We start from the raw sequence: 26665 nt of genomic DNA on the forward strand, positions 1-26665 counted from the left end.
CAGTGTCATATTGGATATTTTCACATTAATACAGTGTGTAAATACAATCCATTAATGATGGTGTATCAGTCCCTCTGATGTTGGCCAACATGCTAATACAGGGACTTCACATTAGAAAATTAACATGCATAATAAACTTCACATATCCTAAACTGACAAATAATAAAGAAAACCTTGCATTAAATATGTAGATATAACCTTTGAGTGTTTACATACCTCCTGAGGATAGTTTGCATGGTGGAGGAGGCACATTTAGGGATCCTATTATAAACCAGCAGCAAAGCATTAGGTGTTACATTATATCTGCTTCCTGTGTATTCATCTTCTTCACTGTATTCATCCATTTCACTACTGCCATCATTGTTTTCTTTAATGTCATCTCTTTCCTTTCTTTTACTGCTATCACCATTACTCTGTATATCATTTTTGAAAGGTTTATCACTGTACATACGATCTGCAACTAAGTCTCTAGTTTTCTCATTACCATCATCAAGAGCATTATTTCTACTATAAATACCAGAATCCCATTCTTCGTCATTGTAATCGCCTCCTTCTTCATTATTATAAGTGCTGGATCCCCGTCTCTCATGTCTTTTGCTTTCTTTGTGCCTCAGTCTCATTTTAACAGGAGACTTTAGGGTTTTCCTGATGACCTCATGAATGTACCCTGTAAACAGAGATAGAGAAAAATTTCATCTTTAACCATCTTTCTAAACAATATATTTAGTAAAGAAACTTGGTATATATGTATTTTTTTCATATTCATCATTTCCCGTGTTAACAAGGTAGCATTAAGAACAGAGGACTGAACCTTTGATGGAGGGGAGGATTTCCAGCCCCCCACTCCATCCCCTTTCAGTTGCCTTCTTCGACACACAGGGAATACGTGGGATGTATGTGTATATATATATATTCCTATGAGTCCATGGGGAAAATGAAACACAATAAGTTTCCAAGTGCACTTTCGTGTAATAATCACATCAGGGGAGACACAAGAGAGAAATATAAGTCAGTTGCTACACATTATTACACGAAAGTGCACTCAGGAACTCATCGTGTTTCATTTTCCCTGTGGACTCATAGGAATATCTTGATCACGCGCAAAATTGCGATCCTTTCCAACATATATATATGGAAGGTATTAAGAATATATGGTGTGGGAGGCAAGTTGTTAGAAGCAGTGAAAAGTTTTTATCGAGGTTGTAAGGCATGTGTAGGTGTAGGAAGAGAGGAAAGTGATTGGTTCTCAGTGAATGTAGGTTTGCGGCAGGGGTGTGTGATGTCTCCATGGTTGTTTAATTTGTTTATGGATGGGGTTGTTAGGGAGGTAAATGCAAGAGTTTTGGAAAGACGGCAAGTATGAAGTCTGTTGTGGATGAGAGAGCTTGGGAAGTGAGTCAGTTGTTGTTCGCTGATGATACAGCGCTGGTGGCTGATTCATGAGAGAAACTGCAGAAGCTGGTGACTGAGTTTGGTAAAGTGTGTGAAAGAAGAAAGTTAAGAGTAAATGTGAATAAGAGCAAGGTTATTAGGTACAGTAGGGTTGGGGGTCAAGTCAATTGGGAGGTAAGTTTGAATGGAGAAAAACTGGAGGAAGTAAAGTGTTTTAGATATCTGGGAGTGGATCTGGCAGCGGATGGAACCATGGAAGCGGAAGTGGATCATAGGGTGGGGGAGGGGGCGAAAATCCTGGGAGCCTTGAAGAATGTGTGGAAGTTGAGAACATTATCACGGAAAGCAAAAATGGGTATGTTTGAAGGAATAGTGGTTCCAACAATTTTGTATGGTTGCAAGGCGTGGGCTATGGATAGAGTTGTGCGCAGGAGGGTGGATGTGCTGGAAATGAGATGTTTGAGGACAGTGTGTGGTGTGAGGTGGTTTGATCGAGTAAGTAACGTAAGGGTAAGAGAGATGTGTAGAAATAAAAAGAGCATGGTTAAGAGAGCAGAAGAGGGTTTTGAAATGGTTTGGGCACATGGAGAGAATGAGTGAGGAAAGATTGACCAAGAGGATATATGTGTCGGAGGTGGAGGGAACGAGGAGAAGTGAAAGACCAAATTGGAGGTGGGAAAGATGGAGTGAAAAAGATTTTGTGTGATTGGGGCCTGAACATGCAGGAGGGTGAAAGGAGGGCAAGGAATAGAGTGAATTGGATCGATGTGGTATACCGGGGTTGACGTGCTGTCAGTGGATTGAATCAGGGCATGTGAAGCGTCTGGGGTAAACCATGGAAAGCTGTGTAGGTATGTATATTTGCATGTGTGGATGTGTATGTATATACATGTGTATGGGGGGGAGTTAGGCCATTTCTTTCGTCTGTTTCCTTGCGCTACTTGCAAACTCGGGAGACAGCGACAAAGCAAAAAATATATATATATATATATATATATATATATATATATATATATATATATATATATATATGCTATGTGGAACGTATTAAGAATATATGGTGTGGGAAGTAAGCTGTTAGAAGCAGTGAAAAGTTTTTATCGAGGATGTAAGGCATGTGTACGTGTAGGAAGAGAGGAAAGTGATTGGTTCTCAGTGAATGTTGGTTTGCGGCAGGGGTGCATGATGTCTCCATGATTGTTTAATTTGTTTATGGATGGAGTTGTTAGGGAGGTGAATGCAAGAGTTTTGGAAAGAGAGGCAAGTATGCAGTCTGTTGTGGATGAGAGAGCTTGGGAAGTGAGTCAGTTGTTGTTCGCTGATGATACAGCACTGGTGGCTGATTCAGGTGAGAAAATGCTGAAGCTGGTGACTGAGTTTGGTAAAGTGTGTGAAAGAAGAAAGCTGAGAGTAAATGTGAACAAGAGCAAGGTTATTAGGTACAGTAAGGTTGAGGGACAAGTCAAATGGGAGGTAAGGTTGAATGGAGAAAAAGTGGAGGAAGTGAATCATAGCACTCCTGAACCAGGAGCTGAGGGAATATGTGATAGAGTGTAAGAAAGTAAACTCTAGATTGATATGGGTAAAACTGAAAGTGGATGGAGAGAGATGGGTGATTATTGGTGTCTCTGCACCTGGTCACGAGAAGAAAGATCATGACAGGCGAGTGTTTTGGGAGCAGCTGAGTGAGTGTGTAAGCAGCTTTGATGCACGAGAGATGGGTGATTTAAATGCAAAGGTGATTTAATGTGGCAGTTGAGGGTATAATTGGTGTACATGTGTGTTCTGTGTTGTAAATGGAAATGGTGAAGAGCTTGTGGATTTGTGTGCTGAAAAAGGACTGGTGATTGGGAATACCTGGCTTAAAGAGAGATATAAATAAGCATACGTATGCGAGTAGGAGAGATGGCCAGAGAGTGTTATTGGATTACGTGTTAATTGACAGACATGTAAAAGAGAGACTTTTGGATGTTAATGTGCTGAAAGGGGCAGCTGCAAGGATGTCTGATCACTATCTTGTGGAGGCATAGGTGAAGATTTGTAGAGGTTTTCAGAAAAGGAGAGAGAATATTGGGGAGAAGAGAGTGAGTGGTGAGAGTCAGTGAGCTTGGAAAGGAGACTTGTGTGAGGAAGTACCAGGCGAGATTGAGTGAAGAATGCAAAAAGGTGAGAGCAAATGAAGTAAGGGTAGTGGCAGAGGAATGGGATGTATTTAGGGAAGCAGTGATGGTTTGTGCAAAAGATGCATGTGGCATGAGAAAGGTGGGAGGTGGGCTGATTAGAAATAGTGAATGATGGGATGAAGTAAGATGGATGAATTAAGATTGTTAGGGAAAGATAAGAGAGAGGCGTTTGGATGATTTTTGCATGGAAATAGTGCAAATGACTGGGAGATGTATAAAAGAAAGTGGCAGGAGGTCAAGAGAAAGGTGCAAGAGGTGAAAAAGAGGGCAAGCGAGAGTTGGGGTGAGAGAGTATCGTTAAATTTTAGGGAGAATAAAAAGATGTTTTGGAAGGAGATAAATAAAGTGCATAAGACAAGAGAACAAATAGGAACATCTGTGAAGGGGGTAAATGGGGAGGTAATAACAAGTAGTGACAAAGTGAGGAGATGGAGTGAATATTTTGAAGGCTTGTTGAATGTGTCTGAGGACAGAGTGGCAAATATAGGGTGTTTTAGTCAGGGTGGTGTGCGAAGTGAGAGGGTCAAGGAGAATGGTTTGGTAAACAGAAAAGAGGTAGTGAAAGCTTTGCGGAAGATGAAAGGCAGCAAGGTTGCGGGTTTGGATGGTACTGCAGTGGAATTTATCAAAAAAGGGGGTGACTATGTTGTTACCTGGTTAGTAAGGATATCCAATGTATGCATGGATCATGGTGAAGTACCTGAGGATTGGTAGAAAGTGTGCATAGTCCCATTGTACAAAAGCAAAAGGGATAAAGGTGAGTGTTCAAATTACAGAGGTATAAGTTTGTTGAGTATTCCTGGGAAATGAAATGGGAGGGTATTGATTTAGAGGGTGAAGGTATGTACAGAGCATCAGACTGGGGAAGACCAGTGTGGTTTCAGAAGTGGTAGAGGATATGTGGATCAGGTGTTTGCTTTGAAGAATGCATGTGAGAAATACTTAGAAAAAAAGATGGATTTGCAAGTAGCATTTATGGATCTGGAGAAGGCATATGATGGGGTTGACAGAGATGCTTCACAGAAGGCTTAAGAGTATATGGTGTGGGAGGTAAGTAGCTAGAAGCAGTGAAAAGCTTTTACCAAGAATGTAAAGCATGTGTATGAGTAGGAATGAGAGGGCTTGGGAAGTGAGTCAGTTATTGTTTGCTGATGATACAGTGCTGGTGGCTGATTTGGGTAAGAAACTGCAGAAGCTGGTGACTGAGTCTGGTAAAGGGTGTGAAAGAAGAAAGTTGAGAGTAAACATGAATAAGAGCATGGTTATTAGGTTCAGTAAGGTTGAGGGACAAGTTAATTGGGAGGTAAATTTGAATGGAGAAAAACTGGAGGAAGTGAAGTGTTGTAGATATCTGGGAATAAACTTAGCAGCGGATGGAACTATGAAAGCAGAAGTGAGTCACAGGGTAGGGGAAGGAGTGAAAGTTCTGGAGGCACTGAAGAAAGTGTGGAAGGTGAGAACGTTATCTCGGAGAACAAAAATGGGTAAATTTGAAGGAATAGTAGTTCCAACAATGTTCTATGGTTGTGAGGCTTCGGGTATTGATAGGGTTGTGTGGAGGAGGGAAGATGTGTTGGAAATGAAATGTTTGAGGACAATATGTGGTAAGAGGTGGTTTGATCGAGTGAGTAATGAAAGGGTAAGCGAGATGTGTGGAAATACAAAGAATGTGATTGAGAGAGCAGAAGAGGGTGATGAAATAGTTTGGCTATATGGAGAGAATGAGTGAGGAATGATTGACAGAGAGGATATATGTGTCGGAGGTGAAGGGAACAAGGAGAAACGGGAGACCAAATTGGAGGTGGAAGGATGGAGTGAAAAGATTTTGAGCAATCGGGGCCTAAACATACAGGAGGGTGAGAGGCTTGCAAGGAACAAAGTGAATTGGAACGATGTGGTACACCAGTAATGTGGTGTCAATGGACTGAACCTGGGCATGTGCATTTTTTGATGTTTGATAAATTAATATTTCTAAATTTCATCTCCCCTCGTAAGGGGCTCTGAGGATTTTGCCCCACTTTTGTTGCCCGCTTAGTGGGGCTCTCCATTTGCAATCACCTATTTCTACTGTACAGGGAGGGAGTTTTACACTCATGGGGCCACATCATTAGACAACTTTTTTTCCACATCTACTCATTCCCCATTCACTCTTCCATTCATCCATCAATCACACTGTAAAAAGGACTCTCTTACATTTTTTTAAGAAGTTTCTCGCCCAGATTCAAGTTATGTCCTCTCATTGTTTTATCCCTACTTCTTTGAAATAACTGTTCACAATGTCATAAATCTGGTTTATAAACTTACACAGTTTGTGATCAAGTCACATTTCCCTCCACTCTCTTCCAGAGCCTTTAACCTTTCCCAGCAGTTCAAAGCTCTCTTAGTTCTGTCAGTGATACAATGATTGCATATATGGTATCCACTTTCATTACACTGATGCAAGTACACACAAAAGGTAATCAGAAGAGGAAAAGTAAAATGAGTAGTTGGAAAGTGGAGCAATAAACGAGAAAAGGGGTGAGAAAGAAGAGTATGGAGAGAAAAGATGGAAACGGTAGTACAGCAGAGAGAGAGAGAGAGAGAGAGAGAGAGAGAGAGAGAGAGAGAGAGAGAGAGAGAGAGAGAGAGAGAGAGAGAGAGAGAGAGAGAGAGAGAGAGAGAGAGACGAACGGGAGAACGCGGACGATACCAGTCCATACCTGAGCCAAGATGCCTGATAGGATGCTGCTGGGCCTGGTTCACCTGTTGCCCCATGGATGTAGTGGATACTCCCCCTGTGGCGAGGGCGTGGGTTGCGCTCGCACTGCCTCTCTCCACCCCTACAGCCTCGGCCAAGGATGCTTCCTCGGAGTGAGCTTGGGGGACGTCGCTGGGGTCTCTGTCGACAGCGTTGTAAGCTGGGGGCACACCATAATTGCTTGGCACAACCTTCCAGTTGGGTAAAGATCCATCAGAGTCCCCCTCTTGCACTTGCAAGTAATGAAGGTTACTGACGTGTGAGAGAGGCAAGGGATTTTGAGCTCGTGAGGAAGGGGGAGCGGTCAGGTGGTGGGTGGTGGAGCTTGGGTCCTCGGGGGTCTGCCATAGAAAGAGCAGCAACCCGCACACTCCAACCCACGTCACTCTGTCGGAAAAAAAATATATTACTTTCCATCACTTTACGCTTAATACAGCTTATTCTTCAAGCAACTGGCCAGGGGCATAAGTGGTGCAAGAGATGAGTTGATAGGTGTGATTATTTTCATAGGTGGTGAAAGAAGCGAGATGATGGGTAGGATTACTTAAAATATTTTAAGTTAGAGAGAATTTTACGCTCAATGCAGTTTTTTTTTTAATCGTAGTATAAAAGTATCATGTCTTTACTCCTATATGCATGTAAGCACACACTCTAGCTTCTGCCAGGCGTGTTTGTGCTATAACCTGATAACCAATTATGCAACTTTCCGTCTTATCTGGCTGTCAGGATAGAGAAAAAATATAAATGAAAACCACCGAAACAAAGTGACGATAAACGCTATCATTCAACCAGTACCTAACAATTTTGTCCTAAGATTTTTCCGATTACTTACTATTTGCGGTACAGTACATCAGGTGAGCTGGATGGACGAAAGCAGTCCATACTACTGTTAATCAAGAATCGTTACCTTAAAATGTTTCACTAACTTTGCTGCAGGCTTCTGGAACTTTTAAAGATTGTTTGGTACTACAGTTCATGAATGACAGTCTTCTGATGATTATGACATACTGATGATATGATCGGGAATTCTGTCTAGATATTTGCTCCTTTGGAAGGCTGAGGAACCAAGGAAACTGAAATGTCATGTACTCTTTCTTGGCCGTAGGTGGCAGGAAATAATAGTCTGGAACTATCAAGGAAACTAAATGCAGAGCTAGGTTTTCCCTCTCGAAGTGGCTGTATTTCATCATTTACAGGTGTCACACGGCAGAATATTAATTAAAGTTCGAAGGGAAAATAAAGCACTGCACAAGGGTACGTGAGAAAGAAGACAGGCAAATCCTGAGGTAATGCTACCAACGTACTTGTCTATGATCCTTCCCAAAGATCCTGAGATCAGACAGTCGACCCATGGATTCAAAGACAATAAAATGATTCCCTCAAGTCCCTGAATACACTGACAAGTTCCAATGCTACACGATTTCAGCGCAGCCCTAAAAGATTTTTTTTACTTTAAGAGTTTAACAAAACGGCATTTATGTGTCCAACTTCACGATGCCCACTACCAAAATTACGTTCCATCTCAAGATTATCACAAAAAAGCATGTTTTGCAGATGTATTATCAATATCAGAAAAGGTTAGAAACCGGGATACAGACAAAAGAAGCAGAATATACAAAATGGTAGGAACGTTTATAAAGTTCCTGATGTAAAATATGATAGTAGCACACATTTTGAATTCTATCCCTGCTCGCACCTGGACACGCCCTCTTATACAAGGGTTATATAAAATTCTCAGCAAGTTGTTCTGTGTTTGCACGTGTTTGCACGTGTGTGCCCCAGTGAGTTTGTGTACAATAACCATGAGCTGAACAACTTGAGCACGCCTGACAGTTTTTTTATCTCGCTGGCTGTGTTTTTAAGATGAAATATCGTGCCTTGAGTTGTGTAAATTACTTGACATCACAGGTGCAAAGGCCAGACAGGAGGAATCGGCTAGGCAAACAATTTCATTGCTCTGACTCACTATCACTGATACATGGGCCGAAATAGTGCAAAAATCGAATACTAGTATTAGCTATATGCTAATATGGCGTATTCAAGACGGAGAGACTATTACAGCCGAGTGATGTGACGCAACTACATGATATTCCAGGCACGGCTACTCTGACTGGTTTATATCCACAAATAGTATCCAATTTTATACACGTCAGAGAGATTAAAAACAAGCGAACGTTAGCTGATCATATCCTATTTGAACCACAACTTAATACTAATATTTGCTGTAGCAACAATTCTTTCCACCAGTACCACCAACCCTGACAAATATCCACTTGCAAATCAGTCATATGAAGTTAATCAATATGAAGCAAGCGACTGCTGCTGGTCCATCGGACCGGCCGTGCGTTTTCTTATGTTCTACATTTTACTAATAATCCTCAACCTCGGTATTTACAGAATACAACTTTTAGATGAGTTTATATGTGAGAGTGTAAAGATCTAGAGCTCTTATAATAGGAGTGACTTCCAGCAGTTTCTAAAGCTGCAACTTGTCCCTGGGTGGGACACAGTAACGGGCCTGGACAGTGCTATTCTGGTCACGTGCCTGCCTCATGCTACCTTTGACAGCTGTAATCTTTTTCTACGTCATTCCCTCATTGTCATTAATCAATGAAGTACTTACACTACATTTTCGTCTTTTTGGTTGCCCCTATTTTTTACTTTTCGTGCCTTACATTTTCAATAATTCACACTACCGCTGATACGTTGTGTAAATCACACCGTGTTATCTACCGTCTAGGACACCCAAGGTCATTGTTGGGACTTACTGTAAATGCTAATCCAAATGATGCTTAGCTATCCTGAGACTGTGCCAAAACAGACTATGTTTTATCTAACAAGCAATCCTAGCTATAACCAGACTTTATAGCTTGAAAAGTGCGGTGGCTCTAGGCGCCACACAAGAACACCAAAAGTTGGTATTACTGGCAGCTCAGCTCATCCTTCCACCCTAACTTGACGTCTCCACCACCTGCCTACTGGCCTCGCACTTTTACACATGTATCGGTTAAAGCGAACTGTAAAATGCTTTTCGCAGCAAGAGAGTAACAGTACCATGTTCTACAAGTGCTGATAATATGTGCTTGCATGATCGTTTCAATCCAAACCTGCGGAGTCTGTCAAACACCAAAGAATAAAAAACCAATTAACGTAGCGAGTCCAAATGTGAGTAAAGTTAGGATTCACATCGCACGCGATAACTTTTAACTTACTGATATTCTGAAAATACGGAACATCAACAAGGTGGCCCAAGACTTGTAAGGTACATGTCTGAAACAGATTTTTTACGAACAGTGCTTCTTTAATTGTCCTGCGAGCCTAGCGCCTTTTACATTTTCTACTTGTGGAATTCACATTCATCATTTTCACGAAGTTTTCTTCCAGTTTTATTACACTCCATTCCTGAACATTACATACGCATCCCCATTCTATTCTATCCTGTTTGTGTAGATTGTGACCCATTTGCCACTCCACTACTACCCGACATGAATAATATAGTCCATCGTAAGAAAGTGTCTGATCCATTTGTGAGCGTTACAATCATGGCTTAAATCATAAGTGAACGACGTACGTAAAACCCCTCGGCAAGACGGCCTTGGCCTTGGACCTGCCCTAAGCATTATGAATCGGATGGCAAGTCGCGTCATCACGTTCAAGGGTCGTGCTGTTGTACAAGAAAGGTGAAAATACTGCAATAATTCCCCTTCGTTAAAGAACACAAAATTATATTGTACCTGTGCGAGTGTCACACGAGCCTATCTGGAACACTTCCGCTGTATACAATGAAGTAATTACAGATAGGTAATTCCATGTCTGCCAGCAGGATTACGTGTGCCTATCGTGGTCAGAATTCCTGTCTTGCCTCAAAACGGCAGCAGGTAAAACAGCAGCTGCTGGCTCTTAATACATTTACTATGTAAAATTACAGTTAAATGTGTGATTGTATAATAGAAAAAATGCATTACATATCCATAAACTCCTACTTCATTTTCTTAAATAATGCAAATGAACTTAAGTGCACTATGTATGCACCAGATGGTCCTAGCACATGTAATTATACCCATATGCTTGCGATTAGGTTACATATGTGACACTGACTTTTAAAAGTTATTCTGTTCCTTAACAAAATGCAGTAAGCGTACGCACTGAACAAACAGGGGGTCACTGCTACCGTAATAAATATCAATGTTATCAAAACAGAATTCCTGGCTGGCTTACAATATTAAGTTGGCATATGGATGTGAAACCACAAGGGCAGGCAACGGTAGCGGTGGGCGGAAATTGACTAGGGTCAGCGTCAGGTGGCGGCGGGCTGCCCCGCAGGCATCAGGTTACTTGGGGCCACACACCCGCCTCGTGACCCCACTTAACAGCACCACAGCACACTCCTGCCAGTGGACATGGATGGACACGAACACGACTCTTTAAGACGAAATACAACGGTACTCAGTGTGCCAGTGGACATGGATGGACACGAACACGACTCTTTAAGACGAAATACGACGGTACTCAGTGTCCGTGCCGTCGTGCTCAAGTGGATAAAGAAAATCACTTACTTTAGAAACACGATCACGGAAATGGAGAATATCCTTTATCAATATGCAATTTCATTCCAATTTGCATGTTGTTGTCGCCTGGGTAGCAAGGCAGACGCATTGCCCTCATCATCCGTTTGTCGTGAGGAATGACTTACATACCCCAGGTTTTAACGCGAAAGTAAATCATATACACTCTTTTTTATTAATCAGGATAAAAGCCATAACTCTAATCTGTGCCATACCTGAGTTATGCTACTTATGAAAAGGTTTAACCTGCCTCATACCTTGAAGAAAATGAAGTCTTTGGCCTTGAAACTTTGCACGTCATACGACTCGACTCGTGATTTTATCCCGGAACTTAACCTGGTTCATAACTAAATGAAATTTCTACCTTTAGCCATAAAACCCAGTCCAGATATTCTTTTTATATTATCCAAACAATATTTCCATCCATTCTCATCTCATATCCAATTATTTTGCTACACAGCATGCAGCACATGTGCACCACGAAAAAAAATCTAGTTTCTTGACATAGTAACCAAGTAATGAAGTAGGAGTCTTCAAATTCTATACAAAGAAAAACATCCTGTTTAACTCAAGGAAAAAGCTAGAATCTTCTGGTTTAACTATCAATGAAACAGCTACTATTCTATGGAAATATAAACCAAATAAGATATGGAAATGTTGCATGTAATTTTTGACGGAAACACCCCGGGTTCGTTAATACCTAGTCTGATCCTCACATTCACGTAGATTTTTAATAAATCTAAGAAGAAAAGGGTAGGGTATTTTCGTTCAATGGCACTACGGTCAAATTCCTCTCGACCTAAACCATTGGCTTGAATGGGTCGAAAATCTTGCAAACTCACGAACTTGCTCTTAAAAACCTACAGTACCAGTATGATTCTGCTCATCGTATGTTGCTGGATACGGTGGATATCGATTGCAAAATCACAAACCGTGAGGAAGTCTTAAGCTTTCGCCAAAGCCTAGTTATGTAGCCATAAGTCCATAGGATGTAGGTCATCTCGTTAAAGCCTAGTACTACCCGCAACGAATGGAACAAAACTGCCGGAGCTAGACAGTGTGTGAGGCAGCAACTACCCTCAGGGGCTCATAAGGATCAAGTTCCTCGCTCATCGTATTTATGAGATGCGAGCATTAAACATCCAGTGGAGCCAGTCCCTCTAACTTCATCAACTGCCTTTCATGTGCAACATGAAAATGGTGGAATGACTCAGTTAGTGCATGGGAAGACCGCTGCTTATTGGTGTGCACGAACAAACACCATGGGAGAATTTTATGAGCTACAACAGCAGACGCTGATCTTGGAGCTCACATGGGAGATAAAGAGGTTACACAAGAAACAAGATGCAACAGCGTATGAAAACAGCAAACTGGGTGAACCCTATTTTACTAATACATAGAGAAATACAAATTATATCTTACTAATAAACAGAGAAATCCAAATTATCTTGTGAACCTTTTATCTAAAAAAAATGTCTGACAGAGTGAGCAAATGGTAAGACTAGACAGTATACCAATGACAATGGCCGCCTGATGCGCACAAATCAAGGAGTAAATGTACTCAAGGCTTGAGGATGATCATCCAGCGGGCAGCACTTATGGAAACATCCGGGACCCAGTGTGATGCCCAATTTACTTCTACTTGGCAACCACAACATAACCTTTTAATTGCAACACAGCGAGGTCTGGCGTGGGAAGGGCTGGATGATATATATATATATATATATATATATATATATATATATATATATATTTATATTTATATATATATATATATATATATATATATATATATATTGTGTGGTAGTGTGTGTCCGGTTTTACTGCTAGGGTCTGTCTGAGGAGGAATGAGGGCAATAATACGCTGCGTGAAAACACCACCACCACCCATGCGTCAATACCCATCTGATTATCATTTTCTCACTACAGGAAGGAATGTGCATGCCTGCTGTGGTCAGCTTTGTACAAAGAAACATCAGAAACATGGCAGTTTCCAGTGAAGGTATGCTAACCAATACGCTTTCTACGTTAGCTGCATTCATTCCGAAGGGATAAAAAAAAATATATATTCTGATATATTCTTCAATAAAAGTTCTTTTACGTTCGAAGGACCCCCTCCCCCACCCCAATGCTAACTGCTTTCCTAGAAAGAGGTGGTTAATGGGCATGGACGAGGCCAACATAGATACTAAACTTGCGCAAGTGGAGTGACAGTAAGATTAGAGGCCACACATTTGCCGCCATATCATTGGCTTAAACTCATTGTTTCTAAAACGAATGACTTTTCTGGCACTGAAGGAAAACATAATCACGTTTAGGTTCCTTCGTTCGTATGTCTCTACAAAAAAGGTTCGTACAAAAAAAAAATCGAGTTAGTATTATTCAAAATGAGGAAAAATATATAAATCACAATTTTCCTATACTGTCTGGCAAATATAAAACCAAAACGAGAGTATACATATCGCACTTACTGTTACTTTTGAGTGATCAAGCAAATATTACTTAAGCATGTTCACATCGTTGAATGATGTTAACCAAAAGCCTGCTTGTCTCTATTTCTCAATTCCATTTATCACTCGTTTATTTTAAACTTAGTCTCTGTGAAGATGAGGTGAAGTATGTCCAGGAGGCCCCTATATAATCACAAGCGAAAATCCTGAAACAACCAGTCATACTTCCATTAATCTTATCTTTTAATCGTTTCGTTCGCAGTTTGTACACGTGAAGATAAATAATTCTACCATAACGTACATTAATTTTGTAAAGGATACTTCGTCACTAACAAATATTGATGGTGCCGAGGCATTCTGTTCATAGTAAGGCGTAATTTAAGCCTAATCTTTTTCACAAAGCCTCATAATAATTCATTCCTCTTCATGTGAGTCGCACCAGCGGTCCTACCCTGAGCATAACCCTATTTAGTAGAGCTAATAATTCTAAATGCGTAAAACAAATTCCGAGACCTAATACCCACAAAACATTTGCATCTCTAGCATCACTGTTCATGCAGCGATTTATTTGCATATATTAAGGACCTCAAGTCAGGTTGTTTGGACGAATTCACACATTCTAACAAAGCACAATTACTTCACAAGTCGAGCAAACAAACATAGTCCATCGCTGTTCAACATACAAATTTTTCCGGGTTCTACTTGAATACTAGTAATATCATACTCTCCAAAAGATGGCATATTTCATGAACATGCACCACTACCCACACGTCTGAGGGCGATTAAAGTTTCATATAAACATTTCCCTTAACTTCGCTTACCAGACAGGAATTCAATCTTCCTTCTATCTGCTGCTGCAATTCTTAGTCGTACGATAAAGAAACGTTGAAACGACGCGTTTTACACGAATTCGTACGTGTAAAAGTTTTGATTTCGCACATATATGTGCTGCTTAAGTCGTCCTGATCGTAGGAGACCCCGAGGGAACCAGTTGTGCAAATCCCACACCGGCAGTGGAGCTACACTGCTTGGTGAAACGAAAGTTCTACAAGAAATACAGATGGAAATAGTTCATTAACAAACTCATACAACACCTTCCTGACACAGTGATGCAGATTCAGAGATTCAAAGTTGACAAGGACATTCAATCCACAGTAAACACAACAAATTGGTAATGGATTGGTAATGGGGTTCCAGGCTGTTAGTTTATCTTCACCTAGTTTGTACACAATCCAAACAGCTTATGATTATGGACTAAAATCTCAAAATATATAAAGACACTCAACCGAAACCATTTAGTTCAAATGAAATATATAAATTGGGGCATAATATGTACGAAGTTATGCAACACAGAGGATGGTTAAAAACTCCTTAGCAATCTTAAAGAAACCAACTAGTAACGGACGCTGGATCCACCATCACATAAACCTATTGATATTCTGATATCTGACCATGAAACTACTTCAACCTCTCGGGAGTAAGTCAGTGTTGTGACATGTGCAGATCCAACTGCCACAGATATCCACACCTTAGGCAAAGCCAGTCCATCGGCATAACTATTGTGTTCCTCTTCCTAACCCCCGAACCGCTCGCTGCCCCACTACATATATGTACTGAACCTAAACCACAATTTATAGCTTTTGCTACCCTGTTCTCAACTTGAGTCTCTTGCACATGAAGTACATTATCTCAGACGTTGTCTGATAAATCATATATCCATTACACAAAGTCTGGTTTTCATCTTCTTTGGTGTAACTATAAGCCACGACACTTGCTAACATACGTCTGTTGGTGACTCAGCAGACTTGAAGAGGTGAGCCTACTTCAACGGTGGGCCGGATGGCTAGGCTGGGCGGGCACATTTTGGCTCCAGTCCAGTACTTGGCCCTCAACTATGCCGCCTACGCCACGCCCGCCCATCTGAACATATGGTCAAGATTGTAAGGTTCTTTACTTCCCTGCAAATTGTATGGCAAATACATATCTGAATTCACTGTAAGCAATTTTTGCGCCACACAAATTAGTTAATGTAACCTGCTGATAATGTTGGTGTCCATCTTAATTCTACAACAGAATCGCCTACTCTTGAATAACAATGAACTTTTACAACCATCAATGAACACTAATAAATTTACTACATAAAAAATCAAAGCACAACATAACAGTGATGCGCAAGTGTTTCTTCAATAACGTGCGCAAAAGTGGTCTGGACGCAAGTGGTTACGTGAACGTACCCCCTTGAACCCCTTGAGTATAGCGGCTTGTCCTTTGACACATCCCTAAATGGAAAGGTCAAAGGCTGGGTCTTCATACCTACGGGTTATGATCAAAGGATGTGCTGTCGTGCTCAGGGCTCGTACCGTGAGTTTGTGCGTCTCCTAGCTCACTCACCCTACACACAAATGCTACCCATCTTCTTTTGTCCACTTTACCCAACTAGAACAACACTACATCTCCCCATAGTCTCATATTTTCTTACCAGGATCGAGATGACAGTAGGCGGCGCTGGATAAACATGCATCTGCAGTCGAGAGACGAGCCGGGCTTTGGGGCACTGGGTCTGGCTGGCAACAACGCTTAGCAACTTGTTATCGAAGCCACCAGTGCTTGATGAAGTATCAAGTTGCTTGCTGGTGGTGGTAGTGGTGGTGAAACTGTTGGTGATGTTGTGGCATTGGAAGTGATTAAACTGTCATGTTGGTATCAATGGTGATGGTAGAGCTGTTTGTGGCACTGGTGATGGTATTATCAATCAGTGGTACTGGTGAAGGGTGAGATGAAGGTGTCATAGCTGCGTTTGTGGTGCTGGTGAAAATGGATCTGTTGGTTCTAAAGCTAAAGCTGTATGAGTGGTGTTAGCGATGGTGGAAACAGAGGTTGTGTTACTGTTATTAGTGTTGGAGGGAAAGGTGATACAGGTCTTACTGGGTGTCATCAGTGGTGGGGACTGAGGTGACAGAGCTGTGGTGGAAGTATGAGGAAAAAGTACTCGTAACAGCGGGGGTAAATAGCGGTGGTGATGAAGGTAGCTGTGGAGTTTGTGATATACACGGCAGAGCTGAGATGTTGGTAAGAGTGGTGTAGATGGAGAGGCAAAACTAAATTAATGATAACGGTAATAGCGGAAAAGCCTCCACTTCACTACAAAAGCCTAGTCTGTATGCAAAGTTGATCATATGGCTTTACTAGAGTCATGACTAATATAAGCTGTAATTACATCAAACGGAGTACATCGGAATCTGTTGAATTTACGGCTAAGAAAGTGTGCTTCAAAGTCTAAGATTCATGCCATATGCCCGAAAGGTGTGTGTAGAAATGAATAAGCAAAACTACTACCGGTTGCCCATACAGAGGCAGTAGACCGCGGAAGTCAAGCGGTGGGCAGAGGGTCGGCCGCCCGTATCTGTAACCAACAGGAAATGACCCCTATAGACCGGGGAGGTGCAGGACGCAGCCTTTTAAAGTTAACAATAAAACTTGGGATCGGCTTTTTACGTCAACATCTGAGGTACTCTCTGGAATTATGCAATTTGCTGATCACTACACGATGTAATTTCTTCATAATGTATGACCATAAGCGTTCGATTATTTTGTGCATTATTGAAAAAGTACCTTAAACTAGAATAGTTCTAGATTTCAAAGAATCCAGGAAGTAACCATTAGTGTCAAGTAGATGCGGGCAACTCAAAACTTTACGAGAGCTACCAGTTGTTGGATCATTATGATTCATACGTACAGATTACACATGACGTTAGAATTTCCTCATAACCTTAACTTTATGAGGTCATCCCTTCATGGCCATCCAAAGACTGACCCGGACAAAAGTAAACAAACCCTTCCCGTGCAGTAACAATGGTTATACAACAGCCAGGCACCAATGCTGTACAGCATTCGCTTTCTCTCAAAGTTATCATTCACATCACCACTATTCGGGCTGTATATACTGATAGCATTACCAGAAAATCAAATAAATCCATAAATCTGACATTTCAGGACATACACGCAAAGATGCAATAAGCATCAAGTCACTTGGGTGGCAAACACCGCGTTCCGACGTCGATTTGGACACCGCTAAGTCAGCTACATTTCTGTATGACAATGACCAAAGAAAATTTTGGCATTGACAAATTCAATGAATCACATATTCTAGCCCAAAATATTGCCCAAGAAATATATCACATTATTATATGCTTTAAGAAAATACAAAGGATATCCACGTGGGCAGAGAATCGGATGTTGTGATCCTTTAGGTGAGCGCGGCGTGGGGCCTGGCGGTTAATGACGACGCCCAGGCCAGAGCCAGCTAAAACCATGCTAGTAAAGGCACCTGGTAGGTTTCTAGCATGTTACGCTCTTAGGGCACGCTTGAGGGGATTTTCACGCGTTAGAGGACGATGCTAGTACTACGTGGTACATGATGTATCCTACATAAAACGCCATTACTCCAAGTCACACTAAATGGGGTTCTAAGGTGTTATAGGACAGTACTAGACAAGGAACGTGTTTTTGCAGAAGGCTACGTTCCTGATGCTAGATGGTGAGTGTACTCATAACAGAATACTATAAGCACTTTTAAAGTTCCTTGGGGCCGCTCATACTGGCACTAGATTAAAAGTCACCTTCTCGTGAATCAATAAAAGTATCGACATTTGATTTAACGTCTTTTTGCGTACCGATTCAGTGTTAGCTCTACAGTGTATTGAAGAATTAACTTTTTTTTATATGCGGTCATAGCCACATTCAAATCTAGTATGTTACGGATGTACTGCACTTCCTATGCCGCTGCACGGCGATGTGTCTCTAAGTGTTCATTAATCACGCACATATGCAACGACACACATCATCATTCTAATCCTCTAATCCGTCTCTGTTTCGTCCCAAAATGATCAAAGACATCACTGAATACACTACCGACAGCCTATCTATAGCAGTGGTACCAAGGCCAACAGTATTATTAATATGGTCTGTGGTGATGCTGTAACAGCGGTGCCAAGGCCAACAGTATATGGTGAGGCTATGGCAGGGATAATTAAGACTGGTGATGCTGCGACTGGTACTAGTGAGCCATCAGTGCCAACAAATTCTCTGGTGATACTGTAAGAGTGGTGCGAAGGCCAACAGCATGAGTAAGGTCTGTGGTGAAGCTGTAACAGTAGTACCAAGGCCAACAATATGAGTGTAGTCGGTGGTGATGGGGGTCGCGGGATTTCCTAACACAGCGAAGCAATTAACCATGGAGCAAAAACTTATGTAGTACATGAGTTAAGAAGAGTCCTCGTCCTCTCACAGTTGCCTCCTTTTATTCATCGCCTGTACCTCTTCCTCCCTCATACCTCTCACCCTCGCTCGAGCGTCTCCCTCTGTACACACACACACACACACACACACACACACACACACATGCACTTGAAAGTGACTCTTTTCTGGCATTTCCTTATAATAACCTACACTGAAGACGACTAAGGAGCCGGCTCAGTGGGAGCGACAACTTCCTCACACAGTCACACGTTAACCAGTTACTCCGGTCTGAGGCGTAGTCGCCCGTCTGCTGTATAAACATCAGTCCAGACAGATAAAGATGTATAAAAACGTTTAATTCAAACATCTCATCTATCATCATGATTTCATTCGTGCGCCCCCCCAAAAATTTGATCATGATCGTCTCCCTCCCCCGACCAAGAAAGGTTTTCAACCTGCAACCAGACGAGTAAATCGTCCCCTCCCTTCCCGGAGGTAGGGACTGTAACCTTTACCCAAAGGGACCCATCAGCGTACTGTTGAGGTACAATGGTAGCCTGTACCATACTCCAAGCTAGGGGCCCGGCCTGTCCTCCACTACACCACCTCTGGGCCGGCTGGTGAAGGCAAGTACTTCACGGTCATTGATACAATACAGCCGTCTAATTGGCTTGTGCTAGGCTTGGACCTGGTGAGCCTGACAGCAATATCACTAATACAAAGCGACAAGCTGACTGTGTGCAGTAATATGTCATATACCAGAGCTTATCTTACTGACTGCAATGCGTCTTTCCTACGGAATGTGACACATTTTCCTTTAACTGGATTACGGTTACTTCCAAAATGGGAGGACCAACTGCTGCTTGACACAAGCAGGACCTTCAGTGGGCGGCGAGCTATGACGCCCTGACCTACCAAGTTGAGCAAACTCTATAATGCGACAGATTTAAGTTTCTGTTTATAACATTCATATAACTTTTAGCTGTACTACATTTTTTCATCGAATTCGACAAAAAATAAACATGACCTTTCCTGGTGCATTGAGGAAGGTACAGTTTCAACGCGAACATCCTAGCTAGGATGCTCTCGCTCAATGTACGATATTCTGAATAGAAACTGTCATTACACGCGTGCATACATACGACCATGACTAACTGCAGTGCGGACCTAGAGCCTGTATTAAAAGGAATATATTACGACTCGCAATTTGGCTCGGTACAGTTTACACCATGCGCAATGTATCTCACGCATTGTGTCTAGTTCTTCCATTGTTTATATCAGCTAGAAAAAAAAAAGGTTTCCCTAAATCACGTCACCAGAATTTTCGGGATACGTTATATCGTTGTTGTTAGTCAGGGACTTAAGCACGGAACGTACCGTAAGACGACCGTAACCTTAAATTCAGACCGCCGTTCACCACAACCTTCATAATAATCTTCCCAAAGTAGTGCCTAACACGTCTTCATCTAAAGAATCAAACAAAAATACCACCGGAGATGTTGCCATCAGTAAATTCTAAGTCAAAGAAAATCACTCGATACGCACGACACACGTATGTTGACTGTTCCGGTGTAACGACCTCAGGGTACGTTCTAATTACTAAAACAGTTCACATTGAAGTTTGCCTCCAGACTGTTATACAACCCCGACCAACAACCCCAAAAGATGGTCATTGGCATTTGTGGTGGAGTCTCAATTTCCCAGCGTAAGTACGGTACTCCCGATCTGTCCAGTCACCAGCCACCAGTTCAGGTGTCAAGAGTATTAATTACACTGAGATGTGATATAAACCTGACAGGTCCAGCGCCCTGAGGTTGCAAGTCCACATCGACCAACCAAGAAGACTGACGGCGATGTCCAGCGTGTATATTTGTCACTAACCAGTCGATGACCATTATTTTCGAACTGTTAGACTAAAGTGCTGCAGTATCTGCCTAACTTGCAGTTTTCATCAAAGTTAGCTTTGCAAACTCTAATCGTCATTAAAGAGTATTGTATTGTACCCAAAGTAAAAGTATGTCAATGTTTATGACAAGGAACACTGAGCGCTTCTATATAAAATATATAATCATTTATTCATTAATCTACTGGTATAACCAGCGTGTTATTCTAAACATGCACCTGAAGCACAACTAAACCAAACATTTTACATTCAAACGATACAGCGCTGCATGTCTTTTCCAGCAGGTGAAGAACGTTTGTGAAAGCTAGGCTGGCCCGCATTACCACCCTGCCAACTATCACTCAAATACCTTCATGTCATCTACTTAGCGTCGCCACAACACTTCCTCAGCTTTGATTACTTGTCTCTGCCACAAAAGGATCCCTTTCTTTTTATATTCATACTGTCCCTGTTTCGTCACAGTACGACTCTGTCTAATCACAGCACTATCCAGGTTTGACTGGATCTACTGCACCAAGGCTTAACCTCTACAATGAACATCCCATAAACTCTTAAAATGTTGATAAAGAAGCAATAAAATCAATCTGATCATTTATGAAACTGGAGGGAAGACATGCATAATCTACTGTACACCGTGTGGATCTTTTTAAACAGATCTTTATAAAAACCAAAGGAAACATCCTAATCACATACATACATGCTGCAAACTGCACAAAAAATGGTTGTTGTTCACTGGACAATTTCTCTTGGGAAAACAACTTGCACTCTTACTTCAAACAGTGGCAATGACGACCCTTGGTGTAGTCCTCTTCTAACCAGCCTCGCGTGATCGTTCGTGGAAGAGATGTAAAGCCAGGCCAGAGGGTTGCGGCATCGAGCAGAGAGAGAGAGAGAGAGAGAGAGAGAGAGAGAGAGAGATAGAGAGATAGAGAGAGAGAGAGAGAGAGGTGGGCGTCGGCGGTAACACAACGCCGCCAGCTTCCAAGGCTGCCACACAGACAGCTCCTTGGCCATGCCGCTCCACCATCTGTCCCTACAACGTTTACAAGTGCACTTTCCTTCAACAACAAGCTACTAAATTCCCTAAACTTTGACTTCGAAGACTAATGTTATTTTTAGTACCCTTATCTACAAATTAAAGCAAAACGTATTTCATTATTTTGTTTACATAACTAGCTAATCATATGCTCTTCATTTTGACCCAACGTTGAGTAGTAAAGTACATCATCTACCACACGCAACGTGTACAAAGACTGAGACTTTCAGCTCATACTTCAAGATTAATATGTGTTATCTTCAGTGAAAAAAAAGAAGCAACTGCGTGTTTACGCCGCCGTGGCGAACAGTCCGTTCTCGCGTTACTTGCGTGGTGAATTTTATTGCCGCGTATCAAGACGGAGGAGGGAGAACGTCACTGACGCCAACCGTCACATACGTGGATCTTGCACCGTCACTCTACTCAGTAACCCCACAAAACGAACGGACTTGTAGTAAACCTGGTTTATTGCCGGTCTCTCAGCGTCCAAAGAACATTTCCTCCATAAAATGACCAAAGAATCCTATTTGCGGTAACCGGTAAAATTCGTAGGTTATACGGAAGGTAAGCCTTTTAACCAGAATAGTCCGTTCGGGTGTTTTTGTTCGGCTGAGGACTGACAGTGTGGTCACGTTCCCTGCTGAGAGGGAGTGTATGGCGGGGAGTTGGGTGGGGCCAGATACTGGGTGAGGCGGATGTTATGATGGCAGAAGCCTGCGTAGGATGAAATGAAAAGGGAAGGATGCTGTTTGGACAGAATGATGAAGATGGAGGGATGTTGTTTAAAACTGGGACTTGTGTAGTAGGGGTGGGATGTTTTACCGAGTATGGAGGGATGTGGTCTTGGGTCGGATGCTATGCATGAATGTAGTTGAACAGGGTGGTAGCTGCTGGGTAGGATGTTATGAAAAGCATGATGGTAGGTTATAGGATGATGAGTGGAATTATTTCACAGGGTTAAGACTTGAATGGCGGGAAGCTGTAAACAGCATACTGTGTTGGGTGAGGATGCTGGAGAATCGAAGCATTTACCAGGAATGAACATCGAAACACTAACAAGAATACTCATGGCAGATAACATTCATACATTAAGTGTTCAAAGAGAGAAACTGACGAAGGGAAAGACGAAAATTTGTGATGGTGGACTCTGACCTGACCCTGAAGGGACTGGTTAAACCCCATGTCATCATATGGTTGCTACAAATATGATTATTCTAACATGGAATTGAACGACATGCTACGTAGGGGGGGGGGGGGTTATACATTTCACAGCAACTACAAAACTGCAATACATCATCTGGAAGCTGGTGACTTAGAACTATATTTCCCGTCTCATAAGATGGCTCGGAATGTTTCACTGTGATCAAACAAGAAATTCCGACCTGAGGGTAAGAAAGGATTATAGGGGGTCTAGAGAGCGACACGAAGGTCCACACCAACATTCTTGACCGACTGTTGCTAATGTGTAAACACTGCCTTGGTCACTAACTGTGGCAACTCGTAGCGCTATTAACTCAAGTAGAGGGGCGGAGTCTTCCACCTCCCTTTTTCTGCAGTCAACAGTCATGAGGCATTGTGCCGCCGCATACATGTCATGGTTCCACATAATTTAGCACTCAGCTAGTGATTAGCATTAACACTTCTTACCCCAACGGGATAACCACCACGGAAGTGAAGCAAATGCCTCCCTTTGCACTAAATATAACGGCGGTATGTCCCTAGGGTTTGATAACTTGACCTTTGACCTGACCCATTTGCTTTCTGACACCGCGGATTAAAATCATTCTTAATATGTCATTCAGTCTATTCATAAAACGGGGAATAGTACATAAAACCGTTTCTGATTTCAGAAACTGGCAACTTTCACACCAGAAACACTAAACTGATTACCTTCACCACATAATTAAATTCACTGTCCTCAAACACACCACATGTCCACTTCATTGGCTGCTACAATGTTGCACTGCAATGTCATTGCCACCAAGAAGCAAATTTTCGTAGAATATTCCCTTTTTATCAGCGTTACAGGAGAGAAATTTTACCGATTACTTACTTCCAACACGTAAAATATTCCGATTAATTGTTCCATGAGAAAATCAATATACACAGTATACGTCCGAACAAAATGTACGTCCATACATAAAACACGTCCAAATTCAGTGTAAGTCTGTAAGTAGTTTATGTCTTCATATCCACGGGATCTCCTATGGGGCGCCCCAAAACAATAACATACGGCAGCGGTGTTTCGGTAAATAAAAATCTTGAGGTAGTTTGGGGATAACACTCTGGAGAGGAGTGAAATCCAGCAGCCGTTCCTATTGTGCGAGGTTTGAGCAGTCACTGGCAGACTGAAATAATTCTTGTATAGAACCCAATTTGAATCTTGATAAGCGAACGAATGCCAACTATGTCAACAAGAAATTAAAGAACCCCATACCATATGTCGTAGATCACATGGCAAGTTAGGACGATTAGGTCATTCGCTGTGTACATCATGATTAGCATCAGAAAAATTTAAAAATGTGGTTTGAAACTAAAGCCTTCTTTATCTTGACACAAACTCTGCAAAATATATTAAAGATTACACAGCCTTGTGTGCTGATACAAGCTGCCACAATTTATGACACGAGACGCCAGTGATGCCGCTATGCAGTCTTACCCTAATTTTCTTCCCTTTAATGTCTAACAGAAAATCTTTATAAACACCGTGGTCGCTACAATGGAAATTGTGTGTGTCGCGAAGATGAAGAGCAACTGAAGAGGAATTAAGTCAGGTCTTCTAAAAGCCAACGGATTATCTTGCTAGTCTTCATATGATGCTCACTAGACGCTGATGGGTAGGTAGTAAGCCCTTTGAGCATGGCAGTACGAACCTAGACTACGGCGATGCAGCCTTTGGATATAAATGGCATAGACTGTGACTTGCTTGGGTTCAAAGGTAGACCTTTACACCCAAAGGCCTTACGTGGTTGCTAGAGAACCCACAATAATTGAATACTTGGCAACGTCAAAAGTGCAGTTACATCTCTCAAACCTATCTGCAGTAACGAAGCAAAATTCTCTTAACACTGGCTAATCATAAGAAAAATATCCACAAATACATATTACGTTTTACGAGGGCAGAAAAATCGTACAACACAAAACCTAACACTTCATCATTACCCAATGCTCTTCCTAAACAAACGACAATTACTTCCTATAATGCACATATTCCACATTTCTTCTCTGCGACATTTTCGAAAATATACCAATATATCTCAAGGGTTTCTTCTACTGATAGTTAATTCCTTTGAGTGAAAGCTTTAGAAAATTAATCAATCTCAATGCTCTTGGTAATCAAAATACAGCAATAAGGTGGACAGTTGTTAATTTGTTACCATATACTATTGTTCAGGTCCCATCATAAAACTTTACACTTTTTGAACAGCTGCTTCTGCTTTGAACATCGTACGGGTAGAGGAGACCTCGGCTGATTTATGGTTATCGGAAATCTTCAAGAACCAATTCGTCTCCCGTAAAACACTATGAATACCCAAATTTAAAGGTACAAACGTGTCATAATTCTGTTTGTGCCACATTGAACGTTTGTCCTTATCACCCTAGTGCAACAGAACCTAAGCTAAATAAACCAAGGTGCTTTTGGTGACGCATCAACACTAGCGCACGTACTAAGAAAATCTTGTGCACGACTTTCACTTATTATTAATTTCGCGTTACAAGCACGCTGTTGCTATAGGTTCTTCGCCATAATCAATTCTCATTTAACTATGAAATCCTTAAAACTTCCGACAAGTTTCACAAGACATCATCACTAAGGAGAGTTGTACCGTGAGATCGGTGAATTTTCATGGTAACATTATAAACGAATCATAGTGGAGCTTGCCATAGTTGGATATTGTTATTACGGGTCATCGTTATTAAAAGGAATGTTTGTTTCTTTGCGAAGTCTCATGAAAAGAAAAGTTTATACTTCATTGCAAAGTATAATTACTGACGTCTGTGGCTCTGTTTAAAACTTAAGTAAATTATCTTCAATTTATATAATTCTGAATTAATTAGTTTTAACGTTATATCCTCGTTTCACTGGGCAAATCTTTGTGAAATGTTATAAAACATTTCGATTCTTTCTCAACGAAAACCACGAATACGTCACATCTGTACATGATAAATCCCATGTAACTGCAAGTGAAAAACAGAAGTGTGTTAATCACAGCGAATCGAGCATGGTCGACATTGGACAAAGATGGCAACTGCAGACCACTAGCGGAGGGTCAGGATACAGCGTGCATTGCAAGGGCTTACGCTGTTACGTTGCACAGCTTCTGTCGCTGACTACACACTGAACTAGATGTGGTCATAGAATGTATATCGGAAGTAGGAAAACTAAATGAATGTGATTTTACTGAAGCTAAGAAAGTTGCGAACATAGTTTTCCGTCAAAAAATGTTAAATATCTTATGTTAAGGTTCCCGTCACGTCCTCAAAGCTTAACCTCAAAACAGAAAAAAAAGGCAAAAACAGTCTAATCAGGGTGAGAAAATGTGAGGAAATGATAAAAAAAAAAAAAAAGACGGTTTAGTGTGTGGTGCTGGCGAAGAAAATACAGTTTTAATCCTGACACGGAGGGTGCTACACGGTTCCTGACATCACTACAACATTCCAAAATTAGATGTCGTCATCATACGATCAATGGACATCAAAGTGTCAATAGGTGCTTTCACAGCCTCATACAATAGACGTTAAAAACGATAGTATTCTACGATCTGAAAGTATTCCTGATGCACGCTTGGTTCGTTAAACTGTGCAATATATGGCTTTGGGATTTTCACTGATACTTAACTAAGGACTTTCGTTTTACCTACAGTCAGGTTAAAACATACTTGAGGATGGCTACAAACTTAGAACTTCCAGCGTCAATTGGCTAAGAAAACCACATTCCGCCGTTTACACCTTGACGTTCTTGACAACTTTACCCTCAAACATACCACCGAATTAATATGAACACAACAAATACTCTACTTTTGTTCATGCTGTATACGTCTGGAATTATCTAAATGGAACATACTGTAAACGTCCTGGTGATTTTGGCAGATAGTTTCGCAAAATGACTCAAACCCTGATAACAGTGTGGACTGGCTATCTGAAGAGCGTCCTTGAATTA

The 26665-nt window shown here is 41.5% G+C and overlaps 1 protein-coding gene across 1 annotated transcript in view; it reads right to left on the reverse strand.

The window, feature by feature from the left end:
* The window catches only part of LOC139756316 (uncharacterized), a 66621-nt gene that overhangs the window by 13982 nt on the left and 25974 nt on the right, over positions 1 to 26665 (reverse strand). Inside the window, exons 2-3 of the mRNA XM_071675620.1 lie at positions 6275 to 6699; positions 217 to 667 (exon numbers count right to left, since the gene is read on the reverse strand). Coding sequence (XP_071531721.1) covers positions 217 to 667; positions 6275 to 6699 — 876 coding nt within the window. The remainder of the gene's footprint in view (positions 1 to 216; positions 668 to 6274; positions 6700 to 26665) is intronic.

The sequence above is a fragment of the Panulirus ornatus genome, chromosome 21 (assembly GCF_036320965.1).
Source record: "Panulirus ornatus isolate Po-2019 chromosome 21, ASM3632096v1, whole genome shotgun sequence".
Taxonomy (NCBI): Eukaryota; Metazoa; Arthropoda; class Malacostraca; order Decapoda; family Palinuridae; genus Panulirus; species Panulirus ornatus.